The 26,341-nt window shown below is 38.3% G+C and overlaps 1 protein-coding gene across 1 annotated transcript in view; it reads right to left on the bottom strand.

The window, feature by feature from the left end:
• PTPRN2 (protein tyrosine phosphatase receptor type N2) overlaps positions 1-26,341 on the bottom strand; it is a 643,008-nt gene that overhangs the window by 569,248 nt on the left and 47,419 nt on the right. The window contains exon 2 of the mRNA XM_051812861.1: positions 8,422-8,472. Within this exon, the coding sequence (XP_051668821.1) occupies positions 8,422-8,472 (51 nt within the window). The remainder of the gene's footprint in view (positions 1-8,421; positions 8,473-26,341) is intronic.

Genomic DNA, 26,341 nt, shown 5'->3' with positions numbered 1-26,341 from the left:
CAGGACCACATCTTCCCCCTGCAAACCATAAATATTTTTTTCCTATTATGTTTACTGTCTAAAGGCATATTGAGAGTAAAAAAACTACAAGTCCTTGTCAAACACTATGAAGTCAGAAACCAACCAATATTCATTAAATGATTATTGTGATGAAACAGCAGTCAACTGATGTGCAGTTTGGGCAGCAAACAGGAAGAAGGGTTTTAACAGAACATTTGAAGAAAAAAGACAGAAAAATAAGAAAAAAATATATGTCATCTTCTGCACAAAAAAACCCTTCTAATTGTAAAGCATCATCCAGAAGGATGTTATTCAGGAGATATTTAGTAAATCTACAGCTTTGCCTCCCACACACCCAATAAAACACGGAGTGAATAGTCAAAAGTCATTCATTAATGTCCTTGCAAAATTGGTACATTTTGGAAATATATTATTTGGTTCCTGATCCCATATCTTAAGCATATGTACTATTAGACAGGACTACTGACGTTTTCAGAAAGACAAAAGCAGCATGACTATTTTAAAAAGCACAATTTTCCCAGGCAGGGGATGGGTTCAAAGTTTCCGAGTCTGTCCTGGTTTAGACACACCCATCAGTGCCTCCGTTAAACACCAAAGTACCTCAGTAATTAATGTAATTAACCAGCTAACCACTGCAACGCTGCTGAGACACGAGTCACTTACTGATATTTGGGATAACAAAGGCAAACACCACAGCTTCACATCTGACAGAGAGTAGACGAAACCCAAAATAAGTAAGTAGATCCAAAGTTATGCAAAGCTATTTTTGGAATTACACATTTTTAAGGAATCAAATACTAGAGTAGAAGGAATCCTTTAACACCAGAAAAAAAAGTCATATCTCATTCAAACCCGAAGCTGCCCCATAAGTGCAGTATTGCTGTGTAGCTGTCACTGCCAACTCACCAATTTCCTATATCCTCTCTTTCGACAATTTTTGTTACAATTCTTTCTTCATAAAAATTTTTATGCAGTGTTTTTGTTGATGTTTTGATTTGGTCTTTTTAGTAAAGGGGAACAATTTAAAGAAAAAAACTGTCCTTCAAAAGTGATGATCCAAACATCTTAATCATGAAGTAAACCTCAAGACTTCTGACTGTCCCTTGACACAAGAAGAGGACAAAGTATGATGGATTTGGAGCAGAGGCACACTGCTGCAGTGTCACTCCAAACCAAGATTCATTTGCTTTCCACCTCATTGCCAGAACATTATCCCTTGGTGTTCTCTTCTTCTCTACAGACCACACTGTCCTTTTCAGGCTCTCGTGTTTCATGATTCATCAGGCACAAACCTTGCTGAGACTCCCTAATGCCTTTATCAAACAGGCTGTATTTTTCCATGGTCTCTCAAAGGGTAATTTTTTTTTTTTTAGTGTAATAAAATAGTGAAATAGGGAACATCTCTGAACACACCCAATGAATGTACCAACAGCTGCTATGTACCTTACCTAAAAAGAGTTGGCCACACACTGACAAGTGACATGATAAAGACAATATCTCTAATACCAAAATATATTTTCATGATACATTTGGCATGCTAGCATAACATATATATTCAAAGTTATCCTGAATTATATATACCATGCCTAGTACAAGTTCAAAAAAGCAGCAGACAAATAGGATTTGATTAGGTTTTTAATTAACACATCTCGTAACAGTGAAGACTTCATGTCAACCAAAATGTTTGGGAGAAATACTGAGTCTGAAAAAAAAAAAGGCAAATCCAAAAATGTCAGGATTTCAACCCTACTATCAGATTACTACATTAGATTTTGGATATTCATCCACCTTATCACCATCAATGTATAATTTTGAGGAGAAGGAGATACCAGATAACTGTTTACTCTCCAATGATGTAATCCCATCCCACACCCATGACCTTCACTTGCCCAACCTGCAGGTGGGGAGGTGGGATCTTTTAATCAAACTTCTTGAATCAAACACCAAAATTCCCCCCAAATCACTCGAAAACACACTGGTCAAACAAGTTTCCTCACAGTGCTTGCCCTGGTTCTGTGAAAGCCAACGCTGGTATTCGGAGCAAGAAAATACACTATCACAAATCACTAAGAGAGAAATTAAAGTTTCCATGTGACAACACAGCAGTGTTCTTGCCTGAGCTCTAAAAACACAGGAGGTCTGTCTACATGAAATACAGCACCCAGTAGATCCAAGACTTATTTCCTAGCACAAGGCATGGGAATATAAAGGATTACCTATGGCTGGTGGTAGATTTATAGCTGCCTCACATACCCAGTGTTGAACAGCACACTGTTAGTGAAGTCTGAGTGATGCTTTTCTGCCCTGCAGGAGCTACACCTTGAGATTCTGCACCATGAACAACACCCCACAGTAAAGCTTTTAGTGGCAGCTGGGATGATGGATAACTGTAGTTGCATTACCATGCTAAGCATCTTTTCCTAAGGAGAAGAGTGTAACTTCCCCTTGGTCACTCCTTCAGTTCTAATGCCAGTAGTGCTGGGCATTCCTACCCCACTATCACACAGGTAGCTATTTTAACACTATATGAAGACCAAAACAAGACACAAATACAGTTTGGAAGACAGATGGGCCTTTTCTTCAGTGGGGAAAGAAAACCCCACCACAATGTTTCAAGGTAAAGAAGATGAAGTCATCGCTGCACTGACATTTTTAACTCTATGGTAAAACTTAAAATGTTAATTTTTAACCTTCAATACCTCAAATAGCTCAAAAATGTTCTGCATCAGTGTTGAAAGTGCTCCTCAGTGAACACTGGTGTTTATTTCCACAGAGTTATTTCAAAAGGTGCATTTCTTTAAGAAATAAAAAATATTCCTAATGACTAAGACACCATCCTAACCACAGATTCTCAGGAGTATTTATGGGTTAACTCACTCTTGATTTCAGTTGAAGTGTGTAAAGATGTGGGTTTTCAGACCAATATTATACAATGGCAGATTTTAAAATTTACTCCTTCTTGAGTACCAAGACTCTGACATTCTTCTGACATAATGTTTTAAAATATGCTTTGAATAAGTAAAGTGTCTGACAAAAAAATCCATGATTTCCTTGAGCTGGTATGGAAGAACCTCTAGAAGTAAATCCTTACATTTAAATAATTGGTCAGCTTTTTACTCCAAGCATACATGTATTCCCATTTACTTCAGAATTCAGGTTGGGAATCACATCAGATGGTATTAGGATTTAAGTTATTTGTGAAGAGTCCCCATACCCTGGGAAAGCACAGAAAATCTCTCTGCACACAATAAAGCAAGAGTATGTAGAGGTACCACTTAGTGTTACTCCTCAGAAGTCTGAATTTTGTTATAACAAGCACTGATGTTTACTGGAAAAGTTCAGAAAACTTAGGCTCAGATTTATAGTGTCATTTGACAAAAATTTGATGGTTTTTGAAGAGTAGTGCCTTGTAAATGCAGAGGTAGCTGCAGACATCTGTTAGCTAAACAATGCTGAGGTGCATCTCCTCTGCAATCCCATCCTACCAGGCAACGATCTGGAAAACCTCAAAGCGTAACACATTAAGTTCAAGAAACCATTTCAGGGATTCTGACTTCTCTCCCTTATCATCTGTAGCACATGTTTACCATTTATGGCTCATCACCAGCACATACAATCACTTATATTCCAAACGTTCAAGGAGCTTTGTAGCTGAGGAAGAAAGCGCGTTAATATTCTGAACTACCTGGAGACATCCAAACTTGGAAAGGTTCATGACTTTGGGCTGCAATGCTTGGATGCCTTTGACACACTGTGCTAACCTAAGTCCCTCCTAACAAGTGCAGCTTGCATACATAAAGCAGCAGATTGAGCTGTGCAGTGCTGTTTGCCCAGCCTTCCAGCAGCACAGCATCTTCAAACACCACTGCAGACATCAGACGTGTCTGCGAGGAGGAGGTTGGTGTTTGTCAGCGAGGCTCGACTTAATGATGCACAATTTGCCAGTGCCTGCATTTAATTAACTTTTCTTGGTTGGCCTCACAGAGTTGTTTTCTGCTATCTGATCGTGCCTGTGTGAACCCTGTCGTGATTTCATGAGGGAAGGAGGCCTGCAGCCACAGCTCTCATAAACAAAACCGCCCGGGTTTATAAAGGCTCTGTTGATAGGAACAAAGATACCATGGTATCCACCAACAGATAAAACACAGCACAAAGCTGCTTTCTGGAGCTAAATATCTGGAGAGTAAACCTAAAGGAAAGAATGCCACTCTTCTAAATGAGCAGTTCAAACTCATTTGAGGAGGAAAGGGAGGAAAGAGGCCAATAAGAGAAGATTATTTTCAAATTAATGCTTTTATCTCTACCACATGGTGTCTTTCCCAGTGGCACTGCTAGAATTCAATAACATGATTTCACAAGAAAGGATAAAAACTTGTCTTTGTTTAGCTGCTTTCAGGAGCCAGTTTGTTTAAACCTTCCAACGAGGAAGATACACAAGCTGATGTTTTACATGAGCTGCTTTACTATCACTTAAAATGCAAAACATAATATGACATATTCCCACTTATCCAGTTATACTACATTTAATATATAAAAACAAGGACTGTTCAAGAGTAAGTGAAGGATTTCTGCCTTGGAGATCACCTAAAAATTCTTTCTTGATGTTTTTTTCTTTCCTTTTCATACAAACATTCTAAGCATAATTGTCAAGAAAAAAATACAAACACAGGCAAACTCTTTTGCTTAAACTTCTAACCCAGATACCAAATCCTACATGAACATGTGAATGCCATATCCCTCTTTAGCCCCAGCTGTATCACTACACACACCCTCATTGCAAACACTATTCCTTATATTATTATTTTCCTTCTATATATCTCATTTAATTAAGATGTTATTTGCTTCCTGTGCTACCTGCAACAGCTTCTCAGCATTTATTGGGGAGCAAGCATTTCCAAACTTATAGTGTGTCAGATTTTCTACTAGGGTCTGCAGCTCACAAGCATATTCACCTTTCATATCAAGGTTTTTTAGCTGTAAGCTTTCAAGCTTCAAGCATTTTAGATGGGTGAAAATGTCAGTTCTTCCAACTGTAATATGGAGGTAATGATGTACAAGAAGATAAATAAATGACATCTAAATCATTTTACCTCTCAAAATGCAAAACAAAATATGACATATTTCCACTTATCCAGTTAAACTACATTTAATATATAAATACAAGGAATGGTCAAGAGTAAGTGAAGGATTTCTGTCTTAAAGATCACCTAAAAATCACCAGAACTCTCAAAGTTCTGGCTTTGCAAAGGAAGGGTCCAGGAAAACTAACTCAGGGGTTTTTTTTATTTTTGGCTTATCCGTATGCCATTAAAATAAACATAAAACAATATGTTCCTTTTTAACCACTTGATGAGTCAGTGCAGCTCAGAAAACTGATAAAAGGTTTGTGGAAATAAATTAATATTGCATGAATGCTGCTGGAGCTATTAAACAAACATAAGTGAGAACCCATCACTGAAGCCATAAAACACCTTTATATCATGAGGGAAAGGAGCAGAAAAGTCAACAACCATTATTACAGCAGGTACTTTGCCCTGTGAAAATGGCATGTGACCTAAACAGATGCAAGCAATTATTATCTCGGATGTAAACAGTTATGCTGCTTATCTCAGATATTACAACTGGATTACATTGCTTTTAACAATAAAAAAAATTCTTTTAACACCAGTTTTTTTACTCATAATGTCCTAGTTAGGGCAGCCAGGACCAGTTCATCACTGTGTGGGTGTAACCCAAACTGTATATTCTACACCCTCTGTGTCGTTTCCCAGGAACTGTTAACAACAGGCCATTTGCAGTAGCTGCCCAGAGCACCCCTGACCCCTCAGGCTATAGGCTGGCTGTTGGGAAGCTTGTGAGATAGGAGGATGTTTGTGTCTTCACACCAATGACTCAAGTGTGCTGACTCTCCTCCGGGGAGTCATTAACACCTCCACACCCAGCCTGAGGGGTCATGTCTGCTAACGGGCCACCAAGGATTCCAAAACTATCTCACAACTCACAGTCACCCATTGTGGAACTCCCCGCCCTGGGGGAGGTACTGGGCATTCCCACTCAAACCTGAGTCTTGGGGTCTTGGGACTTCTGGGCCCACTCGTTGGATCCAGAGGAGGAACAGAACCTCGACTGGACGGTGACCACCACCCTCGACCAGACTGCGACCACCACCCTCGACCAGACTGTGACCACCACCCTTGACCAGACTGTGACCACCACCCTCGACCAGACTGTGACCAGCACTGGCACCAACAGGTCCTCCTTTCCTTTTACTTTGGACTCGTGGGGACCACGTGGGGCTCAGCACGGGGGCCAACAAACACCATTCTTTCTGTTCATGCCCCAGGGTGCTGGGTTATACATCTGGGGGTTGTGGGTCAAAACCAATTGTTTGTCTGTATAATTGTATTTATTGTATTATTTTTATTAAATTGTAACTCTGATTTATGATCTCTTTTGAGTTGGATTCATTTCTCCTGCCGGTTTACCTTTAAACCAGCACACATGCAAATGAACATTTATCAAAATCTTTCAGTCACAATCTCCCTTCAGAAGAAACAAGAAGGGAATAACAGTCCTTTATTTTTCTAAGCTGTGAAACAGCTCAGTTATTGGTGTTTTGGTTATGCTTTTACAAGTCTGATGCATGAAATGTACTTGGAGTCTCCAGCTGAGGACATGATGTGAGACCGTAAATACTGTGACTTCTGCCCTCAGTAGGCAAACCCAGTTTTAGTTTTGAAAACACAGTAAGTTCAATTGCCTCTGTTGGAGGCAGAGAACCAGATGAAAATGCTCAGCCTTCCTGCAGGAGTCAGGAGCACATCTGCAGATCACAGGCACTTCTATGATGCTACTGAAAGGTCGCTGCTGTTTCTTTCCCACTTTCACACTGTACTTCAGAAATATGCACTCGTGTGGCAACAAAGGAGGTAAAGCTTTTCATGACCTTGGAACACAGTGACCTCCAGAGACTTCAATTCCTGAGCTTTCAATCCAGCAAAGCACTCACACTTTAACATATCAGGATTTCTGAAAAACTTCAGAGGTACAGTTGAGTCAGCAGCAGCTCGGACAGGAAAAACATGAAGGCCTGCTCAGGAGCAAGTGGCCCTGCTTGCTTTCTGCTACATATAAAAAAGCAAATCCTGATGGTATTTTAGTGCTTCCAAGTATGATCTTCCAAAGATCCTGTTAATTTTCTCAAAAATTGCGTATTTTCACTTGCATCAAGGACAGCATTTAAAATCCACTCTGGACAACATTTGCCCAGTTACAGCAATAAAAAAGTGAAATACTATGCAGTTACCTTAAACACGTTGACTGAACCCCTGCAAGTGTTTTTTTTTTTAAAAAAAGATCACAAATTAGGAAATATTATTGATCAACTGGCTTATTCATTACAGATATTTCTTTAAGTTAGTTATGCCAAAATAAGAGTAGGTCTACAGAAAAGGTCCATTCAAATTCAAATACGGTGACATAATTTAATTTTACATGCTAAGGAGTGCCAAATTAAGACTTTAGAAACTGCATCTTCAACTAAGAAAACAGGTAGAGCAAGAAGTAGGAAATAACATTTGTAGGAACAGCAAAGTCTTCAATAGAGAGATCAGTTAAAGTACAGAAATTAATTACTATAACCTGTTGCATAAATCCCCTATTATGCACTGGATGCCAGATATAACAGTGGCCCATCATAAAACCTGATTAAATATGCTTGCATTGGGGAAGACTACAGCGAGGCACTTGAAAATACTGGTAGTCAGCAAAATGCACCACTGTAGAAATCTGTCACCACCCTTTCTGGTGTCAGTCATGGAAATCTTCAATACAGAATTTTTACAAATTGGCATTTTTCTGATTATTAACAGACCTGTATTACTGTTTCTGGGTTTGATGGAAAACAAAACTACTTCATCATGTTGCACACTCACAAAAAAATTTCATATAGAATACTTAATATAAAAAAAAATTAAACCCCTTAATTGCAGATCCATATATTTTAAAACAGTTCAAAGCTCTCCCTCTAACTCTGTCCTTCATTGGGAATTAAATTACTCAGCATCATCCCCTAAGAAGAGGGACAACCTGAAGGTAACAAAACAGTTATTTTCACCCATATTAAAGCAAACTAAACATTAGCATATTTCAGAGTGTTTAATTTAGTTACAGTCTATTTCACAAAAAAGAAGATGAGATTGTTCAAGGTTGAGAGAATATTTATATATTTTGTAAATCTATTAAATTTCCCCTGACTGCTGACCAGAAGAGTCATACCTGATATCTTTTTTTTTCCTTCCTCTCCTTCTGATTCATACATAAATTTGGCTTATTGAATCACCCACATACCAATTGGAATGGAGAACAGACTAATCAGCAAACAAAATATTGAAGACTTACCATTTACACAGATTTCAAAAGATTTGCAAAGGTCATCTTCAAACAGGCAGCCTAAAAACACAATAGAAAAGTAAAAATTAACGCAGGTTTCAAACTATGGATAATTAGTGCAGACTGATTAAATTAGACCTATTAAATGCTCAGCAAGAGTCAGACATTTGGTTGGCCTTGGGAGTCTAAATTGGGCAGTACAGAAAGTCCAGAACAGGTCTGATAAAACAGCACTTACTAACTGGCTATATCCAGAACAACCTTTAATGTTGCTCTTCCCCTCATTCCCCTCCTGAGGGTTCAGTTTTCTCCATTCTTGTCTCTCTCTTTTATTTGAGGAACTTTATGTTCTCTTAATTTTGAATACATTGTTATACCACAGCACAGTAATTCTTCAATACACTACAAAAACAAACTCCAAGAAACCATAAACTTCCTGAGGACATTGCTACTGAGGTGAGACAAGCCTAGAAATCAGGTATAAATTGATCCAACTAGGCTTGAATTTAGTAACTCCAACCCCTGACCATGCCTAGGATGCTCAGGAGCATTAACTCCTTGGAGAAAAGCTTAAAAATTAAGCAATCCCTACCAACAGCATGATACCTCACTGACAGCTGAAAAATCAGTACAGGTCTGTGAAAAAGATCCTAGGATTTTTTCCATTTAAAGTAGGAATTTTTTTCCAAACCAAGCTGCTTTATGGGCCCTGCTGGCCCAGCTCCACACCTCCCCCTACAAACTGCGTCCAGCTTGGCAAGCCCAGCTCGTTCACTCTCACACATCTGCACAGGTGAACTATCCTGTTCCCCTGTTGCTTGGTGTCACCTAACCAGGTACTGAGACCAGTGATTATCCCTTTTACCCTTAAACAAAATGAGCTCCTGCTGATATCTGTGAGGACAGCACAAAAGTGGGCAAGGTATGTCTCTGCTCTGGTCACTCCACATGGGGCACAGGGACAAGGACTAAGTACAGCAGCAGCATGAAATATTCTGCTATTCTGAGGGGCACACACTTGGTTGACACAATCAGCAGTTTCTTTATTTTCTGACAAAGATAAAGAGCTAAGACTAGATAAAATCCATGGAATAAAGCTGGATTTTGAACACAGAAACTGCCCTAGAGAATATATTTTCACAATTAAGCCTTTTAACTTCTCTGAAAAATACCTGTAATTTATAAAGTGTTATAGATATAAAACAATCTTGAACTGTTTCACACTTTGCATAAAAAAAAAAACAGCCAGGAGCTTCACCACATCTAAACATGAGCAAATCCTCTCTCCACAGCTGTCCTACCTCCTTGAGAGCACAGAGTATATCAGAGAGTCAAATGGATTAAGTAAGCTGCTCTTATGAAAAGAACTGAAAGGCTCAATACTCTGGCTGTGAGTTACCTAGCTCCTAATCCTGCTGAAAGAAAATTTGGGAGGGGATAGAGTGACTTATGTATATGCCTGCATAGCCTTTCAGCAGGTAACTGTATTAGCACATCATTAAGCCTGAGCTAATATGCTGTGTCTCAGCAGGATTGATTAGCACAGTGCTAGGTCTGAGCTAGGCAAGCCCAGCTGCAGGAATTCAAGACATATTGGAGCACCAGCAGAGTCCCTCACATTTATATCACACCTGCCTGCAAAGACCACAAACACATAATCTGAAGCAGATTTACAATATTAATACCAATAAAAGAATTCTCTCATCCTTTTACCCATGCCCCATAAACTGTGGATATACATTTGGTATCTTTTGAAAGGGAAGTTTCAGACAAGGAAAGCTTCTACAAGCAGAGTTTGGCAGAATGGAATATGCCTACACAGTACACAAACTGTGGTTTCTAACATGGTTTTGAGACATGTATGACTTTGCTCCAGACAAATCTACTGGCCTGAAACAGTGTCCAAAAACTCCTGAAGATATCTGATTGCAGCCCTGGTACTGACTGACCCAGCAAAGCAGAAGGATGCCTTCACTGTACATTGACTCCTAAAGAGCATCAGACAAGAATGACAGGCAGTCACCAAAACACCTCATCACAGAGTACAGCACACAGTCTAACTAAAAGCATAGTTAAATCACTTAAAAAAAATGGAATGGTTGCAGAAAAATAATAAAAGAACATAAAAGACTCCAAGCACTAATATACCCTGGACAAATGAAAGTTATACTTCAGTGCTCCTGTTGTCAGAAATCTGAATTTATCTCTTCTAAAGAAAAATTTTATGATTAGGAAAAAATCCCTGGTTAAATCTCTCTTCCTTGTTTTCCCAAGAGATTACAAAGAAGTTAAAGCAGAAGCCTGAAATATGTGTGTCCAGTGCTGCAGAATTTGTCCTGTGATGAAGGGAAGACAGTTTTGTAATTGATTTCTCATCCTGCAGTGCTGTAGATCCAAAAGGTGTCAGATGACAAATTTCAGCCAGGAATATTTCTAGTGGAGTGGTTCATTAGAGCAGTGACTGGTTCACCCAGACTCTGCTAATTTTGAAGAACCTGGGAGCTGGGATTACAGCCACCTGCTGCCTGCAGCCACCTGCCTGAGGTAGGCCATCCCATAATATACTGATAGTCTCAGAACAGAAAAATACAGATATAGGATTAACAAAATAAGCCTGTTTAGGTACAAAGAAATAAACAGGCAAGCTACCTCTATACAGAACTCTGGTTTAGCTTTATTGACTAATATGTTTTCCATGAAAAGCAAAACAGAAAATTGATTTTATCATGTTTTAGGTTCTCTTTTAATAACAGTTGTCTATTTGATTTGCAGCAAGGCATCTGATGCAATTAGACTTGTAAACCTTTGTTCTCCTTGTCTTGGAGAGCAAATTAATAAAGTCAATGGATGGCAAACTGTATCCATGTATGATTACTCTAAAATGGGCAAGGACCTCCAAAACTCCTTGAAAAATATTTTGTTTCAAGTTATTTATTGCTGGAGTTGCTTATTATGCATATTTCACCCAACTAGTCAATATGCTAATTTAGCTACTAATTTATCTCTTGTTTTTATTTGCTGTGACAATGAGAAGCATCATATTTCATTTTAAATATCATCTCCCTACTAATAGTAATGGTGATAATAAGTCACCACTGAAGAGTGAAGTGTTATAGTCTCCAAAATACATTTAATTCAGTTCACGCCTTATGGGAACAAATCTACACTGCATTTTCTATCAAAATCTCCCTGTCACAGATCATCTCCCAATACACATAAACTGTTGATACAGTACTTTCAAACCCCCTGCCCTCCCCCAAAAAATAAACCAACAAAAACCCCAACAACGCACCAAACCCAAATCCCCAACCTCACTTGACACAGCAGCCCTGAAAAGACAAGTTCTCTGTATAATTATCCAACAGACATTGCTTTGCTAAATGTTGAATTCAAAGAGGTTTCTCACTTGACTTGCATTGAAGATTCACCTCTTCACTAATATTTGCATGACCCCCACATCTGAGTAGTGACAAAGCAGGTCAAAATATTGTATATTACAATACGTTTACATGGTACATTATTAAATATCCAAAAAAAGACATTCCATAGGGCCTTGAAAAATTTTCAGCCTCCTCTCCCTCTCCCTGGTTCTCAGACAGGCAGCCCAACATTATCAGAAAACACTGTTGCGAGTACAGCAGCTAAAAGTTTAAATCTCTTTGTCAAGTTATTCTTCTTGTAAGACACTAATAAAACTACTCCCTTACTTCTTTTCATCAGGTATACTGCAGTTCTGCTTTCCTGAATGAAAAATAGGAAAGTTTAAATCGTACCGGAATATACTGCTTGGTTGGATTTATAAGAGGTGCCTCTGAAGGTTAGGACAGTCAAGGCACCAGATGAAATCACTTGAACTTCATCTAGAAGAAGCTGTAAAAATTCTCTTATCAAGAAAATATTTTTTTAAAACTTGACTAATCTTTCAAATAGATTATATTATGTTTATTTCTCTGCCCTTTCCTCCAGTTAACCAATTCAGGATGATTTTACACTAAATGTCTCTTCCAAGAATGCCAAAAAGTCTGTAAGCATTTTTCTAAATTAAAATTAAAAAGTAAGTCATAGCCCCTCTTTATCAACAATCACCAAATAAGGAAACTAACAATAGGCAAGAACTTATCAACTTTTCAATCAGGAGCTGGGAAAATACAAACCTTCTGAATATATTCTGTTGTTGAGACTTCTCTGCCTCTCCTTTCATTCTCTTCCTACAGCTCTCGTGTGAGCACTTAACATCCCCTCACATTTGAAGACCATAACAACCTCACTCCATCACAAAATTTTAGCCAGTGTCTGTGTCTTTAATTAAAAGCTGATGATCATTAACATTTTTAATAGTCTGGAATGAAAGTTCACTCACATTTATCTGCTTCTTTCAGCTTTGGTTGTAGGCAAGGCAAGGAGACCTTGAAGGGTGAGAAGAGCTGAGCACTGCTCCTGAGGGAAAGGGGCAAGGAAACACCTGGGCATGACAATGCTGGGCACAGGCTGGGCCTTGTTGGGTCTTTGGTCCCAGCTGTGAATGACTCTTGAGAGTGAGCACATGTTTATTTCCCTACAATGGGATCAAGAAATAAAGTCCAAGAATTGCATTTTAAAAGCACTCAACTCACAAAACTGGGATAGCTCTAACTGAAAAAAATACAAGATAGTGCAAAACAAGAATAACAAATGATAATCTGAACTCATTGGTAGCAAGAATCCAACAAGGTTTCATGCAGAAAACTGATGGGAGAAGTCATCAGGTTGAGAGAGACATTCTTCTCACTAATAGAGGTGTGAGATAAATTTGCTCAGTCTGCTAAAGCTGTGATCTATCCAACACATCCTCAGCTGTCTGCCATACATGTGTGCTTAACACATCTAGAATTACACAAAATTGCAAGAATGGATGGGGAAAATGTACTTTAAGCTGATCACAGGTTCTAAGCAGAGTTCCTCTCAGTTTCCCAAACTCTGGGGTTACACAGGTGAGTAGGTGTGCACACATGTGCAATGGGAGTATATATTCATTATGCAAAATCTATCAATTGCATGTCAAAATGCTACTGTTGCTTTATTTAGTTTCATTTTGACATTCACTGTGATAAAAAATTTGGATATTCCCCAGGCCCCATCTTTTAAATCTTCCTTCTTAGCCCCTTTCTCCTTTGCTCTTTTGTTCTGTTCCAAACTCTGTGGTGGTTTATCAACAACTGCTTGGAATAGTAATTTAACAATGAAAAAAAGTAAATCAGTGTGGTCAAAAATAATATTGAATACTAAGGGGGCTCTGTCTTCTAAGAGAGAAAGCAAGATAAATATACGACAACATAAAAAGTACTAAGCTTTGATCTTCTTTCTTTGCTCCACCTTTTATGTTTTCTGAGTGTAATAGGTGCCTGATGTTTTTGTAATACTGTAAACTCTTGAGAGCTGATTTTTTTTTTCTTTTTTAATTGTGTGCATGTACAAAGCCTGGTACAGTGGAGCACTGATCCCTGGTGAAAAATCCAGGCCTTACTCTAATCCAAATTAACAGTCAGAAAGATGACAAAAGAAATCCCTGCAGTGGTTAACTGGAGGACTGTGCAATCCTCTACACAAAAAGTTTCCAAAGAAAAGTCTGGAAAGATTTCCCATAGGTGTTGCCATATGGTGCTGACACTTCCTCATCTCAGAATTCCCCTTCTTTCAATCATTTTTCGTACACTGATTTTGTGTGCTGCAATACGACTCCAGCTAGAATAATTCACTGTGGAATAGAGTTTTGGTTCAACTAGGAAGAGTGTCAGTACTAAACTTACAGCCAAGATTTGCCCCTGAAGCCTCAATGACAGTACATATTAGTACTTCAATTACCTTCTTTACATCACTTGCCCTTCAACATGTATGGATTGCTGCACTAAATAGGCAAAATAGTACAAGAAAGCTGTGGTCTGTGTTATTATTTCTCCCTATGCAAGGGCTGTACTTTGTCCTTTCTGCACTCCGGGGAAAAAAAAAATGACATCTTTTCCTTTGCATGTAATCAGTCTGAGCATGTTCACCGCTGAAGAAAGGAATTGCTTTGTGATGAAAATACTGTTAACTTATGTGATTACTGATTCCATGACTGTGATGATGTAGGGCTGTTCTTCTGGGGACCACCGAGGAAAGGTCACTGCTAAGAATAATTGAAGCTGTAAGCAGTAATAACAGCTCATGAAGAGAAGAGACACTGAAAGGCCAACACTGAGAAAGCTTCAGAACAGCATTTGTGTTTGCCCAGGGCTCAGAAAGAAAGCGGCTCATATGGGCAGCATGTGTTTTGGTGTGTCATTTAGTCTTTTTTTCACAGCAAATATTAAAAGAACTTGCATTGCCTCTTCTGAAATATTACAATTCTCTCAATGCTACATTTTCTACTCTGTTTCTTTACCGAGATCACCACTCCCTCACAGGCAAATGGGGAGCACACATAGAATCTGGCAAACACGTGGCTGCACTAATCCTTAGTTACATTGAACACTAACAAGCTCTCCCCTTAAATAAAAAAGAAAAAAAGTAGATTAACTTATTTTTGGAGAATAAATAGAAGATAATTTTAAAACATTACAATTATTACCTCTTAGGATCAAGACTGAAATCTTTTACCTACACACTTTAATTGTGGCAGGAGGGGTCAAACGTGATTTACTCAAGTAACGCAGCCCCAAACAAGAGACCTTTGCCATGTTGGTGTCCCACACTGGGGAAGAAACAGTGTCTCTACAATATAAAATATATGAGTTGTTCCTTCAAAATTACAAATTGTTAATTAAATTGCTCACAACCTGTAGACAAAATGTGATAAAGATCCAGAGCAGGCCTTCAGTAACTGAGATTCAATACCTTCTGGTCACCAGATGCTAAAATTAAATTCCTTACTGGGCAGTAAACTGAAATCACCCAACACCCACTGAAATTACAACTGTGACTAACCAAAATTATTTTTTGCACTTAGCAGAGAATTTGAAGGCTGAACACCATTGATTCTAAATTAATAATTCCACTTCACTGTTTAAATACATCAACAAGCAGCCTGATTGTTTTACCTGCTATTGCCTGTTTGATATCCTTCCCCACAAAGTCCATTGGCAGCAAAGCCTTCCAGTGTTATTCACAATCATAAGACATGAAAAAAGTAGCACTGAAGCCTACATACAGCAGAGAATGACATTACCAGCAATGCCTTCCTCAGTATCATTGCACACAGACCAGCAAGTATTGCAGTTCAGAGCCCTCTGCAATATTTATTCAGTGAAAGAACTACTGCCATCATTATATCTGTCAACCTCATTTTATCATCAGTAACTGCCAATCTATTCCAGAGTACTTGTTTTACAAAATTGCAGTACGGGAGTGAATTCTAAGCCCTAATTATGACATAATTCTAGATGTCTTCCACAGTGAGGGCTAAGACAAGCTGGGTCAAAGAAGTGATGAACCATCAGCTGGAGGAAACAGGAACTGTCTCTGGGGGTTATGTGTTTTGGAAGGTAGCTCTTTCAGATAAAATATTCCAAAACTCTTACATGGTAAAGAAGCTTTTGTCACATCATCTGAAATAATCAATCTCCAAGAGCCAGACTCAGTGACAGCATGTTTTTTTTAAATGGTTCTTTAAAGTCATGCCTCATGTTTTGGGAAAACTCCCATTATGTACATAATCAAAGGAAAGTAAAGAGGTATGTTTATCATTTTCCTCTAACAAGCAGCAAAATTTTCTTTTCATTATTTGTCAGACGTTCTTAATGAGTATCTCCTTGGTGCTTAAAAATACATAACTGGAATTCACAGCAATATTCATCCACTTATATTGCCTCTAAAAGTAAGTAATTACCCAATATTTAGGGTAATGTTCCTCTCCAACACCATCTTGAACAGACTTCAAAGACATTTCTCACAGAGGACCTCTCTGGTATTGTTGTCTTTTCTGTTCTGTTTTACTTAGAAAACAGTGCAGCATCTTTTAACCAATGATGCCTGTGCCAAGATCTGCAGTATGACCAGTGCCTGTCACATAGGACCCCTTCTGTTTTTCTTCCTCAGACTTTTCAGAAATCCCTTTCCTTTTTGCTTCATCTCTATTTCGCAGTTAATTTGTGCTGGGTAAATTATCTTGTGGATTTGGCAAAAACAGCTTACAAAGGAAAGAATCATATGACTCAGAGAAGTCTGAAGTGCAAGTTCACAGTCATTTACTGCAGTGAAGTAATTCTGATCTGGACAGCACCACACACGGGTTTGGGAGCCACACTTAACAGATGAGCACCAAAGAGGGAGACAGGACCCAAACACTACCCTAAATCTGCCTGGTTTTGTGTATCCATGTTGAAGCCTGACAGATGTTGAAAATGGTTTAAATTGCTCTTATTGCTATTGTTGGGGAGAGTGTTTGGAAAAACAGTTCCATAGCTTTGTTGTGCATTTCTGAATCCTCTTACAGTGTTAATTTAGAGTGCTGAAGTCACCTGTGTTCAGCTCATGAAAGAGACACTGCTATATACTCTTGGCAATTTTTTTAATAAAGAGTTTAAACAGTCCAGAGCAATCCACATTAATTATTCATGTGCTGGAGAAAAATAATGAAAGTCAATGAAGAAAGTCACAGTCTCCTGAAGTTCTTGAGGGAAAAAGAATAATATTAGGTAAAATTCAATGGACCATGGCATCAAGATTTATCTACACAATTTACCCTGGGAATTTGAATTGCGAATGAAGCTGCAGCACTCTCTAGGATGGGACAGAGTTATGAGAAACAGGTCACACAAGGACACTGGTAACACATCAAAGTTAAAAGTAGTTACTGAAAATGCCCAAAAACTTTTCCCTTTCCACAGAAAAAAAAAAAAAAAAAAAAAAAAAAAAAAAAGAAAGAATTGTAAAAATGTTTATACATTAGAATTTTTTAAAAGCTACCAAGAACTCAGCTGCCCCAATCAATCCAAATTATCTCTTGACAAACAATCAGTCTGCAGCTCCTCGTGACTTTGTTCAAGTCCTGCTGGGCCTGTAGTGTATGGAAGTGCCTACATGGGTGTCATGATGACAAGGGGCAGAATCAGGACAATACTTTGTTATGTTTATAAAGAACTAAATCTATCCTGTATTGATTCAAAACTCTTCCCAGACAGATGTTTAAATTCATTCCAGAGAAAATGATCCATTTCTACTTATTTTTGTGAAATTACACCTACTTGAAAGAACTGAGAGTGAATGGTCCTAATTTTGACCAGCAATTGTGCTCTAATTACTCCTGACTCACCCTGATGGAGCCAAGGCTGGCAGCACAGCCAGCTGTCCCACAATACATTCTGCTGTTGTCTCTGAAGTAGCTCTGCCTGCCCTGTGGGACCTGTGAGATGTATTTTTTCCCTAAGCTAGTTGTTGAGAGGCAGCCACCGTAATGACACACATCAAGAGAAGTAGTTAAGGAAAAGACTAATGATTAAAGCAATTTGGGGAGGAAGCCAAGAAAATTAGGGATAATTCTGAAACATGACAAATATGATGCATGCTGAGTAGCATCAGAATTCATATTCTGGTTCCTTCCTAAACAGTACATGAGATACACAATTTCTCTCTCTCTGGTATAAAAAAAAATCATTAGAAGTTTAAACCTCCCAGATTCTAGAAATTCATCTATTACAGTCCTTTAAAAGATGAGGAGGAACTGCCCTGGAGAAAATTCATTTATTTATGACAAAAAACCTGAAGCCTGCCAGGAGTTTATACAGTTTATAATTTTCATTATTAAGAGTAGCCAAAAGTCATTGCTATATTGTAACCATATACTCACCAGCTCTCATTAACTGAGCCCCCAACACCTATTGATTTTGACAGAACTGAAGTGTCTGAGCAGCTTTGTGAATTAGAGTTCAAATGCCCATTTGTTGTTGTTGTTGTTGTTGTTCAAGGCTTTTACCTTTGTTACTTTTCCTTTGTAATCTTGATTTCCATATTACACACTCCTCTCCTCTCATTCCCTAAGGGTTGTGGATATTATTTGCCGCTGACAATTACCAGGTAGGAGGCACATAATGGAGAAGAGAAAGGAATGGGGATTTTCACCTCACTATTCACCAATGGGAAACTTTGTGCCAGCTTCCTCCACTGCTCCACCAAGCTGCTCTGAGCTACAGAGCTGGCTCTGTCTGCTGAATCCAGGCTCTCACTGATAATGATAATTAGCCCAGAGACTACACAATGAAAAAAGAGTGGGACATATAAATTTCATAAAGAGATTAACAACATTTACTCTGGAGGCTTCTTTCTTTTTTTTTTTTTTATTTCTTTTTGGAAATGCAGAGAATGAAGATTGCTGAGGAAACTGAGAAATATGGAAACAGCAAGACATACAAATTTAGAAGAAAACAGTGAGGAGAGAACCAAAGTTTTACAGAGGCAATCGTGAAGACTTCACCTGAAGAAGAAAAATGTAGAAGAAAAGAGGAAATGGGAGAAAATCAGAAGGTCTTAGGAAGTGCAGGAGAATAACCTCCACATAAATGCCTGCAATGCACGATGTGTTAAAAGTGATAAAAAGTCCAAAGTACAGAGATAAGCCAGTGGCAGAGATAAGAAGAGCCTTTCATTTTCCTGATTTTACAGGCTGCTGCCTTGGGATTTCAGGGAGTTTAGTAGAAGGGAACTCTCTCATTTCTTGGAGGCATCCTGAGAACATAAGTTGTTTTACAATAATCCCTTTGATAGTTTTGCAAGTTGATTCCCAAGTTTCATTAATTCAGGGTCGGATTTAATTTTTTTCCTCCAAAAAATCCTTGATATTAATATTTTATGAAGTTCCAGACATGAGTCTTCAGTCTACAGTTGACTGTGAGTTGACCAGCATTTGCATAATTCTGTGAGACATGATATTCAGTGAGGTTTAGAATCAGTCTGGCACCTCATATGGGAGCCCTCTTAAGAATTCTTAAATTATTTTAATGAACTAGTATTATTCAAAAAAATATTTTTTTCCCTTCAGGATTTGAACTTCAGCCAAACCTTTGAACTTCAGCCAAACCATTATACCATAATCTTTAAAAGTATACTTGGAGACTTTTTATTTGATGAATATATTACAAATCTAATCTTGTGTTGTTTCTGAATGTAATCCTCTGCAGAGAGCAATGAATAATGTGTATGCAGTGTTATGTACATCAATGCAGTGTTTACAAAAAATCCTAATTATAAGGCTTTAAAAAAAAAGGCAACAAATAAATCACCCTAAAAAACCAAAGCTTTGTGACCTTAAACCTCTATTCTACAAGCTATGCATCATGCAGCACAAGTACAAGAACAAGAATATTAAAATTATGCCCAGATGAGTAAATGAGTCGGTTTTTCACAGTGCAACCTCATTTGAAGTGTTCTTTCAAAACAACATGAGACTGCAACAAGAGTGCCTGAAACTCTGAAATTTTTTCGTTAATGGTATCTTAAAAAAATGCGAAATGTGATGTGTTATTACACACTAGTCTGTACAAGGTAAAAACACACAGCTACTTTTCCTTTAGCTGTGTTAAGAATAAAACTTAACTATCAAATTCACAGCAAACACTGGCCTTTTTTGAGAAGGTGACTTTAGTTTCCTACAGACAGCTGGATAATATCAGGTCAAGGACCAGAACAATAACCAGTGTATATACAGTTCTCTTCCTTTTGTATAATTTCACAGAGCAGCACATTAGGAAAAAATTGGTGCTCATGGAATATGAGCTGTATGGTTATTCTACTGTTGAAAAACATGCACTGGCAGACTCTTGGCTGGAATCTGGCTTGGGTTAGGCTCAGGAGTTTTATAGCTAAGAGGTTTTGTCTATCAATTCGACTTCCCTGTCGCTGTTAATGTAATGTCAGAACAACAAAACCAAAAACCACTTTGTGCCACTTCCTGTTTAATTGCCATAAAGGCTTTTTAGCAATTTTACATAACTAAAACCATGAAGTTAATGTGTGTAGGTTCCATGAAAAAACAGTCCTCAGAGCGGCCCAGATCTGCTGGAGTATTGCATCAGAGCAACCTGGCCATTCATCTTCCTAATTTAGACAGACTATGAGGACAGGGAGTGACTGTGATGGAATGGGAAAGAGCTGCCTGTGACTGACTGTGTGGAAGTACCTGCATCCTCCCAACCTCCCAGAAAATCCTCACTTTCCTTATACTCACCAGCTCTGTGCACTGACACATGATAATGTAATAACACACAATTTGTGTAAATCTGGGTTATATAAAAGGTAATTACTGCTCATTTAGTCTTGCTCTTAGTTGTAATTCTTTATTTCATAAGAGATATGAAAGTATCTGAATGCTTTTAACTGGCAATTGGGTATTGGAGCCTTTTATCAACCCAAAAACTCCCCAAGCCTTTACCTGCACTGTCAATAAAACCTTTGAGAACACTAACTTTGCTCCAATCTGTTCTCCTCTGTGCTCTCCAGCACACCTCCCTGGCCTGCCCAACCCCCTGGACTGTATAGTTCACCAGCAAGGACCTTATGGGCAGGACAGTGAATTTAGGCCATGGGTTATCCCACCAGCTACTACCTTTCCCCACATGTGAACATCTTTATTGCTGCTACTAGTCCCGTGTAGAACTACAGGATGCTAAGAGTCAGCCTCAGGAAAGATGACCCGGTCTTTTTTAACTCTCACAATCCACATAGCTCACTTCACAACATTTGCATTCCCAGATGGATAACCAATTCTTTACCCTGAAGAAGTTTAAAAAAAAGCAACTGAAATATATCAGAAGAAAAAATTTACTAGTTCATTACTTCACGGAAGCTTTTTAATGTAATTTTTACTAAAATATCCTAAGAGATTTAGGGTGACTCACAAATGCCTAAAAATATGGAAGCTATTTTCCTCCTGTGTTCTTTTCCCTTTATGATGAAGGGAAGCTAAAAGTAATTTGCTTTTGTTTCTTGTTACTTTCTGCTTAGTTTCTACCCTCTCTTTCTGGTGAGAATAATAACGTCCATTATGTTTTGCCTCGCAGAGCTCCTGGGTGTGCAGTGCCTGCAGCAGCGGGAGGCACGGCAGACAAAAGCACGACCCAAGAGCTGCAATTACAGATCAAAGAGGATTGCTGTTCTCTCTAACTGCTACATCTTAGTTCTCCCACCTTCAGTCAGTGCCATGCACTCTGTAAATCAGGATCAATGTTTGCCTTCGAAAACTACAGGTATATATATCTGTATTATACCTGTGTGGATACACATATATTAAGCACGTTTATATGATGCATGTTTCAAGTGCATATTCTTATTCATTATAATTGCTATTATTGCTATAATTATAATAAAACAGGGTTGAAGACTGTTGCCAAAGCATTGGCGTCTGGTGCCATTTGAGAGATCACAGACTAAGACTCACAGAGCACTGAGGGATGTGGCACAGGGCTTTGGGGAAATTCAGTCCTTTCTAGAGTGCCAGGGACATTAGGAAGAATACCAGAATACCCACAGCCCCTGAAACACAAGGTGTCCTTTGCAGGCAACTGAATCCAGACTTCTTTTCTAATATGCTCTAAGTGAGCCATGCCATAAAATTGCTGTTTTTATCAGCTGGTCTTGCAGGTTTCTCTGTAGTCATCTTCAAAGTAAATGTCAGCTGCATAAGTACTGAGATGAGACCCCTCTACTGTCTTCTTTGAGACGTCAAAAACCAAAAGTCTACCTCTTCAAAACTGGTAACTTTGTTGAGACTCCATCGTTTAAGTACCTTTGAAAAATACACATTCAGAGGATACAAGGACTCAAGAGGAAGGAGGAACTAAAAAAGATGCACTGTACATTGTACTTAACTGTTTCATGAGGTTTCAAGGTTTGCTGAACATCTCTACTTGACACTAGTTCTGCTGGCATTGTAACCTTGGCTTGCCTGCTCCTCTGTGCCTCATTTTTCAGTGTCACAGGTGCTCATATTTCCACAATATAGAGTGAAACAGTCACTAAGGGAATATCTTGTTCCTGCTATAGGCACTGACATGCCTTCACTGATTTTTGAAGAGAGAAATTTGGATACTAAATGTTCAGGACAGGGACAGGAATTAAAGCAAACTGAGCACGTGCTCTTGCTGCATTACAGAAGAGATACTGTTCCTCTAAGAAATTAGGAATAGAAAAGTGAAGTAGCCTTTCTTTCTACTTGAAAAAGAAAAAATATCCTTTCCCTTCCCTATGTTTTGTTCTAGTCACACAGAATGCCTTCTGTTATTTATAAGCAAGTTTGTGAATCAGAAACAACTCCAGGCTGAAAAGCACACCATTTAGCCTGGAAGTATAATGGTAGAGATGAGGGCCTAGGACAAGAGACAGTAACCTCACCTTGGCTTTTAAAGGAGAAGGTAGAAAACAGCTAAATAAATCTTTGTATTATATTTTTAGGATCCATTCCTAAAAATACTTGAAATTATCTAAATATTGTTGAAGATTTTTACAAAAAGAAGTCTAAAACATGAAGATTTTCCACAGAGACCTAAGGCTCAGAGATGCAGTCACCATGTCAGGTCACTGGCACATAGTGAAAGACAAGTTTGTGAGATGAAAACAAATCTAATGGGTTTATTTTTAAACATAAGGATTTCATAATGAATACTCAGCAAGACAGCTGCAGCCTAAAATTCATCCAGGACTCATCCAGGAATGGTTTCAAGTAATCATTGCATACATGAAAAAATCCAGAACATTACTCAGAAGTCTACCTCTAGACTATGCATTTGGGATTATATATTTTGATGTGTGTGTTATCTATAGCTAAACAGTATTTAAAGGCAGTTTAGAAAAATAAATTAAAAAAAAAGCCTCTGGAAGCACTAAGATTTTTGATTCCAGAAACATTCACCTACCACTTGAAAATGTCCATCTGTGGAAGTAAGGTAATGATTTAGAAACTTTGTTTAAGGGCTTTTTCTCCTTTCAGCTCAATGGAAAGGTGGAATATTGTTCTGTACTTGTTCAGTCAACATTGGAACTGAAATTATTTTATTTATCTATTTTAATTGCATTTACCCTACCTATACTGGCCAATTTAAGAACAGAGGGATAAAAGAAATTAACACTTTAATCTTCCTTGCATTGCTATTTAATTACTGTAAAATCATGGGGTAATAAACCAGTCTGTGGAGAAGCACACACACACACATATACACACAAAAGAAAAAGTAAATAAGTTACAAAATTCAAGCAGGATATCACCCATGACCCCAAAACCAGGATGGATGGCTTAATAATTATGTATGATAAGAGAAGACATTGATGTTCAGTATTTCTCCCATCTGTGAAGTTGTTATAACTGTACACATAGCAATGAAATTTAGCCACCTTAAAATTAATGGCAAACTCACAGTTGTTACAACTGGCACCAAGAATGTTATTTTGCACATTTATACTGCTGATCAAATTTCTTTCTTGGTTACACTGAATAGATATGATAGAATAACAATTAGCATATTTTTAGACCATCATCTCTGCTGGTAATAATCAGTCTTAAAAAATTACAGGATCTCATTCCTTCTCCAGACATTTCTCTTTTCAAAGTATAAACTTGGGTGTCACTAATTGAATTATACATTCTGCACAGAACAATACGAGGCTCTAACAGTAACACAGAAAGTAGGCATGAAACTAGAGATTCTGGTTATCTAAAACTAACTTAGTTCAGAAGGTTAATTTTCAGATCGACAAGTGCAAGATTCATTCTCTATTTCTGTGCCCCACTGCATCTGAGTCCCTGAATGATCTCTAGAGAAAAAGTGTGAAGGAGCAGAACTGTGAGGCTATTTCAAGCCTATTTCAAGTACTGTAGGAGTTTGACAGTATTTCATTTTTCAACATATGCTAAAACACCGTGGGATGACTTTTAGCTTCTGCAGCTTCGTGCAGATAAATATGGCTAGATAGGATCTGGATGCTTCCTGCAGTCAGAGGGATGTAAGCACAGCACCAGCAGGTTCCTCTCTGTAGTGAGGTCATTACAGAGATCAGCAAGGTAGGAGCCCTCCATAACCAGTCATGGCAACTGGAATCCAAGCACAAAGAAACAGAGACCACATCCAAGCTCATTTGCCCTGTTCACAAAAAAGGGCTACCCAGGATCTGAATTGTGCTTTACTATAGCAGGCCAGTTCACTCGGGGCCAATACCTCAAACACTGCTGGATGACTGATTTATGATGACTAACCAAAGAGGTTTCATTTTTAATAAAGTCTGAAGAAATAATGAGAAAGGAAAAAAAGAATAAATTCCTGTTATGTGACCCAGTTCAAGCTTAACTCTGTCTGTGCTATTCCTGCACAGTGAACTTTTTGCTCCCATTTTGTTCCCTGTTCTTCTGCTCTGTTGGAGGCAGCTCTGTCAACCATCTCCAGCTGAGACCTTTTCAATTTCCATACTCCAAGGGCTCTTTTATATGTCCTCCTTTCAGCAGAAGGAAACACAGGCAACAGACAGAATGTTTTTCTTCCCCTTTTATGACTGTTGCCATTTGGTCAACTGAGGTGGCACCAGTGGCACAATAAAACCACCAGCATGAAACTTAATGGGTCCCACAATAGCATGCAAATTTTAAGAACATCAGGCTGGCCATTTCCATCGGGGAGTTCTTTCTGGGTCTGGATTCTGGCTCTGAAAGCAGCCATCAGCAGATGTTCAGGGAGAGAGCATCAGAAAACTGTTCCAGTGAGAGGCAAGGCACTGTTCAAAAACCTGGAGTTAGAGGCTGTGTCTGGACTGTTATGTCTGAAAAGTATCAATTCCCCTCCAGGGCTCATTTACTCCTCTGGTTTCCATGAGGCTTTTCAAAGCCCTAGTGACAGTCAGGTAAATAAATATTATCCACTTTTAACAGGCAGAGGAAAATGTGTTATATAATGTGTGCCAGATGTTGTGAAAACTAAGCAATTAACAGGCCTAGTAGTGGTCTATGTGCCACTTGTGTATCTCATTTTGCCTTAAAGATCTTACAGTCTAGACAGATGGCATAAAATACTCCAGCAGAACAGAAGAGCATATAGCCTGACACTTGGAGAAGTTTGGGGTTTCTTTTGGTTTAGTTTTTTTAATACAGGAGTAAGTAACTGCTTTCTTTTTCTTCTATTTTAATGCTTTAGGCCTTCTGGTTCCTTGTATCTGATACAACACCATTAGACCAAAATGCTTCCCCGTTTTATTTCCTCAGTACATTACCTTTCCAACATAAGATAGTTGGATGTGTTTTTAAGCCATCAGCAGGAAATGAACTACTATACAGGTCAGAAAGCATTGTAATCCTTGCTGCAGTCCAACTAATAATCAGTAAAGTGAATATATTATTTTCTTATTCTTCAGCCATAAGTAAGTTCTAATGTATAAAAGAGTCAAATATTATAATTTAGGCTAGGCTGGAAATCAGGTTTCAGCGTGTTTAACCTTTCTACCTCTAAAATGCAATTTCTACTTTCAGTTACTCCAAAAACAGACTTCTGGGATTTAAATACCAAGGACATTTAGGTAGGGTAAGATATTTTGTGCTCCAGTGAGGAAAGCTATGCAAACACACACAGATTATAGCAACCAAAAGCATTTTTCATGCTAATGAAATTTTCTTCCTTTATGCGCAAGCAATATTTTCAACTTGAGTTGAAAAAATGTTTTCAACTTCAATATTTTACACACTTGAGTGTGTAAAAAAAAAAAAAAAAACAACAACAAAACAAGAAGAATTTTATCATTTCATTCACCTAAGTAGTAATGTGTATCTAAAGGAAAACATAAAGTTTTACTGCTCTTTGAACTACTGTAAAATTTCTGACTTTTCCTTTCCACTAGGCAAGTACATGAACATATACATCCATTTTAAACATCTGAAAGGACTTGCCACAGTTCTACCAAGCAGATGAATCTTCTTGGAAATACAGAACTTACAGTTTAAGCTCTAGAG

This window comes from Manacus candei, unplaced genomic scaffold (assembly GCF_025592945.1).
Source record: "Manacus candei isolate 608988 ecotype Guabito, Panama unplaced genomic scaffold, ASM2559294v1 h1tg000089l, whole genome shotgun sequence".
Taxonomy (NCBI): domain Eukaryota; kingdom Metazoa; phylum Chordata; class Aves; order Passeriformes; family Pipridae; genus Manacus; species Manacus candei.
The sequence above is the reverse complement of the archived record's forward strand: the minus strand, read 5'-3'. Positions and strand labels throughout refer to the sequence as shown.